General features: G+C 39.1%; 1 protein-coding gene across 1 annotated transcript; it reads left to right on the top strand.

The window, feature by feature from the left end:
- Window positions 1-1905: 1905 nt before the first annotated feature.
- Window positions 1906-10714, top strand: LOC112553499 (nudC domain-containing protein 1-like). The gene is made up of 9 exons (XM_025220772.1): window positions 1906-2045; window positions 3034-3188; window positions 3809-3997; window positions 4119-4320; window positions 4781-4975; window positions 5762-5975; window positions 6994-7135; window positions 9039-9167; window positions 9951-10714. Exons 1-9 carry the CDS (start codon window positions 1934-1936, stop codon window positions 10422-10424), a joined length of 1812 nt encoding a protein of 603 aa, XP_025076557.1. The 5' UTR covers window positions 1906-1933; the 3' UTR covers window positions 10425-10714.
- The last annotated feature ends 1101 nt before the right edge of the window (window positions 10715-11815 follow it).

Here is an 11815-nt window from a genome sequence, read left to right as displayed (position 1 = left end):
TTTCTGTATCTGCCATCTGCTCTCGATTTAACACAGAAGCCTACATTTTGCTCTCATTGAGCTTTCCTGTGACCTCCACACACAACTTCGCCAAACTTGGTCAAATGTTCGACGACATTTGAACGGTTTTGGAGGGCCTTTAAGACCGTCTTTAAAGGCAGTCTCAAAATACTCCTTGTTACCTGGTAATCCTGTATATTTGCCTTCTAGCGTTCAGTTTTAAGATCATTTTGGGAGTTCACAAACAAAATCAACCTCTGTCTTTCCTCATGGCTTTATTTTCTGCTATATTGTGAAGTCTATATATATCTTTAGTGACTGGGAACGTTCGAAAAATTACCGTACACAACCAAGCTTTGCCATGTGTACAATAAAGTTATATAGTTAAAGTATATAACTCCATATCCTGGCCCTATGGACTAGCTCATGCATGTCGCTTTACAACAACAAAAATACATTCTATATATACTTCGCGTCAGTATTTCTTTTTTTAATAATCGCACGTACTTCTCTGGAGAAGGCCAGTTAAATAAATCAAGCTATTGCAGCGCCAAACAATATACTTCTAGTGGCATTCATTTGGGAACTAAAAGAGGAAAAAGTCCATGAGAATTAAAGATTATGTGGAAAGAACAATGCGGTAGTCAAGCATATCACGTAAAAACAAATGACGAGTAGACTTTCTGTTGTTGTCCCGATTCGAATTTTCAAGGTCGAAGGCAAATTAATCTACCATCTCTAGAAAGACATGACGATGAAATCTGAACTTATAATACACTTCTATGTCGTCGTATATATCTATCTATTGCAAAATACTTATTTATTAGAAGATCCACCGTGAATATCATCGACACGCCTAAACTCTACAACCATGGCGGCCATCTTTGCGCCCGTGGCGTACTACCTCTAGAGGAAGTACGCGTGCGCCCGCGGGCGCTCACTCAAGTTTCGCTACGGTACGGCCCGCCCGTCATAGGCGCACGCGTGCGCCCGCGTTGCGGTACGCAGGGCTGGTTCTGTCTTCCACATGACATGCTTTAGACATGATAAGCCATATGTACGTTCACTGTTCCTATGGCCTCTGCTGGATTCAATCTTTACCTCACTCAGGGTCTTCGCTCTCAAAGGATGAAAACTTGAACTTATCCCCCCTTCAATACGTCATACAAGTTAAACTTGTAATACAAAGTTATAACTTTGTGTCAGTAACATCAAAAGCCTACAATTTGTGAAATGAAGAGTTAAAGAACTAGAGAGTTCTATGAATAAAATTTCAAATCAACTTACGGAATATTTTTGTGGGCTAGAACGAGACGTGTACGTTGAGCGTAAGGACAAAAACGCATGCTGTATAGTCGCAGAACACCAGGAGTGAGTGGTGGAAAAGGGAAACCTGTGTTTTAAACATTTGTACATAACTTGTCCTAGTTATGTCGCATATACGTATAGTACAAATAATTTGACACCGCTTTTCCACTATTGCGCTGGTACGTAATTATGAATCTCATAACAATTCTTGACGTAACTTAATATTTCTTTACTTTTTTTATTTAATTTTTTTTGACGAATATTTCTCGTCTGCACATTCTAGCATCTTTGAGCAAATATACAGAATACTGAATCCTCCGCATCCTTCGTGTGATTGACATCTTCATAACAGCCAGATATAAACTGTAAAAATACTCTCCTCGCATAGTGAATAAAACAGTGTCTTTGTGTTTACCCTTTTCAAATGTACGTTGTGTCATTTTTGTCACTTGCTTCGACATTAGAGATGAGATGTAGTTTAAAGCGTAAACTATGGTCCCTGGTTCAAAGTTCTTTTAGTTTATCCAAGGATCATAACCAGCGTTCTTTGTCTGGGCAGATTCTCAAATCTCCCAATTTGCAAAAGTAACTAAAGGAAGAGAGGGCGTGGTAGCTTGGACACAAGATGGCAAACTACGTCGACTTAAAACCTCGGAAAGAACTGATAAACCCGCATTTTGAAAGTTATAAATTGTCGCTCGATCCGCTTCCTATCTACAGTCAAGAACTCGAGAAATGTTAGTATCTTTAAATAAAACGTAGTCAAAATTTTGCGTCATAAACAGATCCATATTTCAAGTGTTGTAAGACTGCGTAGTTTTTCGTTGTGGTTAGATGTGTCGTTCGATGGCTGTAATTGTTTATATATTATGATTATAAAGGATTCCCTAAACGCATTCAAAAGACAGTTTTCAGTTAACGTCTGTATAATGACATAAGTACAGATGAAGATATACGAAGACATGCGTCTTCAACAAGATAAAGTTTTCTGTAGTTTCGGACTTGCCTGCTTCTTTCAAAGTCTTGAAAGTGGCTCACTGTGGTTATATCAAATATTTCTCTCTCCGTTTGGTAACATAGTAAGCCATGCTAATAAGAACTTATTGTCAGAAGTGACTTGCAGATTTTGCAAAGTATGGCCACCCAGGCATCTTGGTTGTCTTAGTTCATATCTTTGTGAATTGGTGGTGGTGGTGGGGGGGGGGGATAAGGAGCTGCTAACTGCAGTAATTAGTGTTGATTTTACTGCTGTTAGTTTATTTTAAATTAAATGTTCGTGAACAATGGTTTGCATTTAAAAAAAAGCCAATGCTATTTGCTAAGTGGGGCAAGATTATTGGTAACTTATCACCTCATTTCAGTACAACTTATTTAAAAGTGACATTGGTACAGGGAAACATTTTCTCTATTGCTATCCCTTGATATATGCTTGGCAATTGGCGCACAGTGTTTAGAGTGAAGCTGCCATGGGAATCTCTTTTTCTCTCAATTCCCATCTCTTCCTTTCTTCTCTCACTTACCTGTACCATCACAAATAACAATGTTGTTGCTTTTGTTCTGCTTGTTTCAAGTATGTCACAATTTCTTCTTCATAATATTTTAAAATTTGGATTCATTAGTAATATCTTAGAATATTCCCTTCAAATTTTATGATTGACTTCAAGGCCACCATAAACACAGATTGCCAGTCTGCTTTATTTATAAAATTTATTTTTATTCTTCCAGCACTTGATGTCAGCATTCTGACACAGGATCAGCTGACACTGCATCACACCAAGCTATTTGGTGCATATAATCACCTAGTACAAGACCCATGGGTAGACAGATCAGTCTACTTCATTGACACTGATTGGGCTGTGCAGAATATATTTATTCATGAGGTATATTTTTGTGCTAACTGGCAAAAGGTTGTCCTCTAATCTTTTCAAGTCGGTGTCTTAACTTCCCCAAACCAGGTACTTAACATCTGGGTTGACTGGGGAAAGTGTGCTGCACTGCATACCAAATTGGCAAGCATCTCAGTTCAGAAGCCAGTGTTTTAACCACTCAAGCTATCCACCACCCCACTAAGTTATACGCATAATAAATGGACAAATTGCCACTGAATATAATGAGTCAGTATGTATGCAAGTGATCAAAATGTACAAATGTAAGACAATGAAATTTTGTTTTCCAGCCACTTTTAGACTTGATTTGAGATCACGAAACTAAGGGGAATTATATTTATAGATAACTTAAGCCAAACATTGGCCCAATGATTAACTTTACTAGCTAGCAGCTACACAAAGAATAGTCCCATTCTAGTACCTTTCCACCAATCAGTTTTTAAAAATTTGTGTGTGATTCTTTACATTTTTCTGAGAAAAATTGTAATTTTGATGACAGCATCAGCCATCAGCAAAACTATTCTACCATATCCTTCAAGTGTGACAACTTTTTCTACCAGAAACAAAACTCAAATTTGAAGAAATTATAACAGTCTATAATGTGCATGTTACAGACGGGAAAAATACATGGTGGATTTCGTGTATTTGAAATTCCTGAGGCATCATCATACAGAGAATGCACAGGGCGGCTCAATATTTCTCTTTGCTTTTCCAACCAAACATTTGCGGTTCTGGCAGATGGGGCAGGCAGACTTTTCCTTCTTGATACCGGGATGCGTGGGCACAAAAGAACACAGTGGAATGTAAGTTGTAAAAATTGATGAGATGTGTATATAAGTAAAATCAAGACTATGATTCATAAATATGCGTGTCTGGGGTGAGAATTTAATTTGTTATATATTGATCTGTTTGTGTGTTTTGCAGGTACTCTATAAAGACAAGGTTTTGGGAGAAAATGTATATTTTACTGTAGTTGATTCCATTCAGTATACTTCTACCACTAGTGGAGAAAGTGGCAATGCTGTGGATGTTGTAGAATGTCTTCTGGCAAGCGTAGAGGTCAGGCAGGGTGAGAACAAATATCCTGTAAATCGAACCATTCTGACCTGGATAACGCTTACAAAAGGTAAGCAGATTTGTATTTTAAAATTTAAGCCATCTCATTTGATATCAGAAAGGAATATCAAGCTGTAAAAAGTTACAATTGATAATAAAAGGGTTCATGCTGAAATCTTTATTTCTTAGATGAGACTTAGTTCTCTCCCTTAGACCATAGATGAGAAAGAGAACATGAAGTTTATTTTCTAGAGAAGCAGTCAGATAAACATTCTTTCATCAGTGGAGTATATGTTTATTGAATTAGCATTTTTATGATAGTGGTTGAAGTTCATTGAGATTTAAAAACTGAAAGGCACTTTAGCATATGCTTCATTACGTTTCCTGCTGTGACTTACATTTAATCTCTTTGATCCAGATTTATTTTCTCAGGGTTTTCTATAAGCTGTGACTAAGTATCAGGTAAGTTGATAAATTCAGCAAGTTTCAAGATGGATTTTGAATTTAGCAGTCTGTGTTTTTTTCCTAAGGAGTAGAAGAGAGATGGGTTGTAACAAGAACAAGACGATTAGAAGGATCACAACCTTTCAGCTATGCCAGCATCGAGAGAGGAGGAGGTGCAGTGACTGTTGCCAGTAACCGTCTATTTGACTTGACAGCAGATTCATTGAAGGATGTGATATCTGGAGCAGAAAGCATGGAATGGGAAGTGAGCCAAGGGAAAGGTGAGCATTTTATCTTTATGTTTGGGCTGGAAAGATATGTCCAGCACCTTCAGCAGCTATGAAGTCCAGGCTGTTCATATGTGTCTGTCATATTCAATTGCTGCAAATCTATGTAAACAAAAAGGGATGAAATCCAATCATTTAGATAGGTGAATCATATTTGAAAAAAGTTACAGACTTTAACCTAGGAACAGGAAGACAGTAGTTTGAAGACTTGAATTTTTTCAAATGTACCTTTCTTTTCATAAACAATGGCAACATGAGTAGATACAGAAAACAGCAATTTTTTTGTTATCATTTATGTGCCTATTTCTGACACTAAAGTTGTTCTTAATCCTTATAAGACATGCGATCATCAAGTGCATAAGCTTTTATCAAAATTTTCTTTTTTGATTGAATTAAGTAGGAATGGTTTCTTTTTCTTAACTTAGAACTTGAATTATAATTTTTGATTTATCTTTCTATTATGTATAGTTTATTTTTTTATGAAAATATTTTAAATTTGTAACTAGGAATCAGAATCAAAGTTTGAGGCCCAGACTCAAAGTGTTAACAAGAAACGAGATGTGTCCTACTTTAACCTTACTGTTACAAGGCACTACCAGCAGAAACAGTTGCAAAATGTTTCAGCATAGTAATATATTCTGAAGTGATATTGAAACTTGTTTTCACTAAATATCACATAGCTAGGATGGTCTCTCTAAATTGTAAACCAAAATATGTTATATTAGTTTTTCAGGCTTGCAGTCTGGTAGAAATTTAGTGTCATTTTTGTCTGTTTATCAGGATCTGCTCATCCAATGTATACATGGAGCCAGGGACCAGAGGATGTATCTGTGCAGCTAACACTGCCTGCTGGTGTGTCAAAGGCAGACATTTATGTCTCTGTGGCAAGAGATTATATTGATATAGGTGTCAAAAATAGTCTGGCTTTGCTAAGTGGCTCACTTTCAAAGACTGTTGATGTCTCAGCAAGTACCTGGACCCTTGAAGGCCAAAGGTAAGTGGTCAACTTTTCCTGTGTAGTTTGTGCATCTATGTACTGCTACACTTATTCCTGCTTACTCCTAACAACAGTCCACACAATGCTAGTCCTTTTTCGCACTCTTCCCCCTTTTTCTACGTATTGCTACTTCCCTGCTCATCTTCCTTTTGCAAATTCATGATACTCTCAGTCCTTGTTTCTTGGATCCTCTGTAGATTTTTTTCTCTTTGTCTTTTATTGATCATCAGTACTGTTGTTTATCCTTCCATCTTTCATGTGTTGTTTGCTTGTTCTTCTGTCCCTCGTATGTTGCCTCTATCTTGTTCTTAAGCACTAAGAGCATGCTCCTTAGGAGTGTCATGAAAGCCATAGGCTGGACTTTGTCAGCTTTCTGGTACCTGCGTGAAAAATTCCCTTGACTCAAAGAGGCAAAGATTCAAGAGGGAGTTCTTGTGGGTCCTCAGATTTGAGAGCTCTTTAAAGATGACCAGTTCAACATCTTGCTGCAGGGTGATGATGCAAAACAAGCATGGAATGCGTTTTGCCTAGTGTCTTCAAACTTTCTCGAGAATGATAGAGCAGAAAACTACAAGGAACTTGTAGAATGCCAGCCTAGGCTGCCTTGGTTCATAATTACAGGGGCAAAGTTCCTGCGCAAGGTAGCCTGGCTCTGTTCCTTTATTGTGGTGCCAACGCAGTAAAGTTATTACACTGTAAAATTGAATACCTGCTATCATTATTGTTTTATGTCGTCTAACATTTTTAGTCATGGAAATGTGACATGACAAGCATAAAGCAATTTTAAAATTTCAGAAATTTGAAGATAATCTGATAAGATACAACTTTATTTATCACAAAAGACAGTTAATAATGTCCTTCATGTGTACTGCAGATTAGAAGGTAACTGTGAATTAAAAAGAATAGCATTAAGAAAAAAAAAGAAAATTTCTCAGTATTACCTACTCTCCTCCCAGTCCCTAGGTTAAAATGTTGCAGACATATTGAAAGAGGATTTTTCTTGTGATCACTTTAGACTGGAGCTGATCCTGACAAAGGAAGAAAAAGGCATGTGGGAGACCGTTGTTGTTGGTGACAATCGTGGTGAAATGACATTTGATGAAGCCACTGTTGCAGCCATTCATGAACGATTGCAGCACCTTACATCAGACCAATGGGTACGAAGAAAATTTGAGTGTGTCTTAACCCTCATAGCACCACATAAAAATATAACATAACAGTGACTGGCTTATAACTGAAGACTGTGAAGACGACAGTGGGCAAAGTTTATTATTTCTGTTTTGATGTAAACATTAGACCAAGAAACATACATTTTTGGAAAGGAAGAAACTTGAACTTTGCAATAAAAGTAATGAAAATCTCCTTCCTTGTGCTTCCCAGCAGAGCCCATCATGCTAAGAGGGTTAAGTAAGATTTTCTTGTTCTTGCAGTCCTGTTATATTTGTAGGCTGATGACATGCAACAGGTAGATCACTTTCTGATCAGTTTTCAATGATTAACAGGATTTAGCAGCTTATCATTTTAACATTGGAGGGTGAATAGCCAGGTGGTTAGAGCACAGGCATCCAAACCTACAGGTACCCCTGTTTAAACCTGTGTGGCACAGAAAACTCTCCCCATTTGATCTGACTGCTTGACTCCACAGGCATTGGGGGAAGGTAAGGCAACGAGGGAGAGAAGGTGGGCACTGTTCTCACATAAAGTTGTCCTAAGAAAAGAACATCTCACACCCCAAAGACCAAAAGTTTTGGGGACAACCTTTACCTTTTACCGTTTTAACAAATTCTGAAAGCCCATTTGTTATACTTTCAAAATTTTTTTGGTTAAAGGTCATGCAGATGTAGAGGACCGGTACGCCAGCATTGTTGTTAGTTTTGGCGGGATCTGCTAAGGCATGGTGAGAGATGGCAAATAGCGGTGATTGGCTATGGGAGATGCCAAATAGCGGTGATTGGCTAGGGTAAAACGGCGTATGGTTCCGACCGTATCAGAGCATCGCAAAAGTTTACCCCTTCCCAGAGGTATATAAGGGCAGAGCTGAGACGAGAGATCAGATCAGAGTCGGCGGAGACAGCGCGCACAGCTACACGACAAAGAAGAGACAGCTCCGACCTCTAGCGCCTCGGGCGATTGACGCAGCCGTGACCATCGTACAAGAAATAAAGGGTCGCACACCTGCTGACTCTGATCCTGCTCGCAGCGCCAAATGATGTAACCGAGTGGTAAGGTGGGGTTGTATGGTGACAACAACAGTTCAACACTCGAACCAAAAAGGCAGGAACAGTCAGCAGGTGTGCGACCCTTTATTTCTTGTACGATGGTCACGGCTGCGTCAATCGCCCGTCAATCGCTAGAGGTCGGAGCTGTCTCTTCTTTGTCGTGTAGCTGTGCGCGCTGTCTCCGCCGACTCTGATCTGATCTTTCGTCTCAGCTCTGCCCTTATATACCTCTGGGAAGGGGTAAACTTTTGCGATGCTCTGATACGGTCGGAACCATACGCTGTTTTACCCTAGCCAATCACCGCTATTTGGCATCTCCCATAGCCAATCACCGCTATTTGCCATCTCTCACCATGCCTTAGCAGATCCCGCCAAAACTAACAACAATGCTGGCGTACCGGTCCTCTACACATAGCCTTTGGAAATGTGGCAATTGTTTAAGTAAAAAAAATATGCTTCTAAGCAATCACTTAGCAAGTTGCATCACTCTGGGAAGATGCTGTGAAAACTTGTGTATTTTCTGAATTACTGTTTAGAAGGATTTTGTGACAGTCTTGTAATGTTAAGATTGGTAGAGTCTTTCTCTCACGTATAGCTAATGGCTTAGGAAGAAGCTAAGCAGGAGGAAAATCAGAGTCTAGAGCTGCCATTAATTTCTTTAGAATATTTATTTTAAAAAAAACATAAGCTTATCTTTAGAAATATATCAAGTGACTTTTGGGTGGGGAATACCCCACTAATGATTCTAATCATTTGGAAAACAGTAGAAGATCCACATCTGACTGTATTCTTCAAGAATTATTTCTTTTAATCCTATATATATTGTTTTGTTTTTTTTAAGAATCCTGACCCAGACTTAAAGAACAAGCCTTTCAATACTCAACAACTTGAAGCTTGCGATGCAGTGGATGATGAAGAGTGCATCTATCTCATGCGTATTGATGGGGAAACTCACAGGATTTCACACCAGGTACAGTAAGGAAAGATGTAGCACATGGCAGTCCTTAGAGTGTAGATTGTCTCAAGGCAGGTTCAGAAGATGTATTCTGAAGGATGTTCATGAACCACCCTTAGGTCTATTGGATCAGATCAGCTATCATATCACAAACTTGAACAAGAAGGGTGTCTTGAGGTTTTTTTGGATTGTAGACCACTTATAGATCCATCCCATTGAAATCCATCAAGATGTTTTAGAGACTGATAGGGAGACAGGTGATGATGCATCCATGTTCATCTTTAAACGGTTATTTCTGAATCGGGGAATCAATCAGCTGAGCTGAACTAAACCCAGACATCTGAAAATATTCTTTAGTTTGGCCTTTAAGGTTTGTTGAATGCAGCAGTTTAATCTCAGAGGTTGTGATCTATTGAGAGGTGGGGGAGGAGAGGGAAGGGAAGGCACTTGGACAAAGTATAATAACAGTAATGAGCTTTGGACTCACCCACCCCACACCTAGCTCGAGTGTGGGCCAGTTCCAGCTAAACTTAGTTTACACCACATTGACTAAAGCTTGGTAGATAGATGCACTTTATTTATTTTCTGTTTGAAGTGTAAAATTAATCAGAAATTAAAATCTTTAAAAAATGCATAGATTTTGAACTATAGAAAAAGCTTGTTATTGAATTCATAAAAAATTCTGTCTATGAACTTTTCTTTCTACATTATTTAGTCAAAAGTTTTTAAAACTTAGATAAGAATGTTCTAAGAGTACAACATTTGTCTTTCAAGTACCTTCTTATAATTTTGTGACAGGCAACAATCAACTACAGTCTGTTATTTATTGCCCGGCTGGATGCAGAGAAGGCACCATCACTGTGTCTGCGTCATGACGTGGATGGACTTTTGTGGCAGCCAGAAGTGATACCCTTAACTGATGGGGATTCTGGCAGAAGAACTTGCCCATGGCAACATGTTGGCACACTAGATGCTTTTGGTTATGTTCAGGCATCCAAGACACAACGCAGTTTCTCTGGCTGTGCCCCAGATTTGTCACTGGCAGTGATTGCAGACTGTTCACGACATGTTTATCTTTATCGACAGAATGTGCCTACTGGAACCCCACTTCGCAACAGACGCACTGGTCAGAATGTCAGCAACATTGCCAAACAGTATGTTGTGGCTCTTGAGCCTCATGACTCCATTTTGGGTCTTTGTGTCAGCAGGGACCACATAGTTATTGCAACTGCCTCAAAAGTATATGCCTTGGCAGTACCACAAGATGCATGACAAGTGGATTGACATCTTTGGTTGCTTTGGTTGCAGCATTGTGGAGAAAATATTTCTTGTTTAGCATTTTTAAGTGTAAGTGAAACAGACTTGATCCAGGCCTGTGAAACATCAAACTTCAGATATCATTATGTTGCTTCAGATTTGCTTTGCAAGAATTTGCATTAGTGATGGCAACTAAATGAATTAAAGTATGATGTTCATTTCCTTTTAATTTTGAGAAGAATTTAATGTAATATTATAGAATGTGGGCTTTTTAAGAGAGTAATAAAGGGCCGTTTTTAGCTTTTCTTGAGTGTCTTGGTTGACAAAAATGCTTCGAATCTGGCATGTGTTTATAACACATAATAGACAATACTTCACCCAAAAATATGAGTGAAATTATTTGATGATTTTAAAAAATTAAACATATAAAGGTCACAAGTTTTTACTGCACCAAAAAAAATATTTATATAAATGTATGATGATAATTATTGAATTTGTGAAGCACATTTCCCCATGCGGGTATGAGCTGCACACAAAACTACAGTCGACGGTAAGCATACAAAAAACATAAGCATCAGCAATTCAGCATGACAAACATGAACTATGTGCATGGTTGAAAAAAAAAACTAAACAGTGAGCAGGGGGGGATTGGTTCCAGCAACTAAGGCTATATCACAGCAAGGCAGCCAGCCCTGTAAACAGATGCCACGTGCAGAGAAAGTGTGCCTGAGACGAGAGCTGAACCCAGGGCAGCCACCTTCACTGTATTGGTGACAGGCGCTAACCGTTGCGCCACCGGACCGCCTGAATAGAAGGGGAATTCCAAACTGTGGGGCCTAAAAATGAGAAGCTTCTCGCGAATTTCTCCCGTCGGATGCATGGCATAGTGAGTATGGCAAGAAGCAGATAGACTCCGGAGTTAAGGTGTCAGTAAATGCCATTTAATTGAAAATGATTCTCTGAAAAATCCAGGTATTCGAGAACAAGCACCTGAGGAGGCTGCTCCGTATCTCGTGCAGGAAACATACGACCAACCATGGTCGCCACTCTCTTAGGACACCAGGAAACTCTACCTTCAACACTAGGTCTGGTTTGATTTGTGTGACGGCATGACACCTCGTCCTTCAGGTAACTTGGTGGGTGGTCGACGCCGCGGTGTGAAGAAAAATAACACTCAGCAAGAGGTCACATATTTTGACGTTTTATTTACTCGATGTGCCACACCAAAACTGGATACATCTTCTAATTCAGTCACGCAACTTACAAGGCCTGGGTCTACTTTTAACTGAAGGAAAAAAATAAAACCAATCCATCCATTTTACCTTGTTCATTAAAGGTCTTTCATTGACGCACGCAACCCAGCTCATCTCTTCTCAATCTGCTCAGCTTCACTTTCTTCTGTTCGA

This window comes from Pomacea canaliculata, linkage group LG12 (genome assembly GCF_003073045.1).
Source record: "Pomacea canaliculata isolate SZHN2017 linkage group LG12, ASM307304v1, whole genome shotgun sequence".
Lineage (NCBI taxonomy): Eukaryota > Metazoa > Mollusca > Gastropoda > Architaenioglossa > Ampullariidae > Pomacea > Pomacea canaliculata.
Note: the sequence above shows the minus strand (reverse complement) of the source record. Positions and strands in the feature narration are given on the sequence as shown.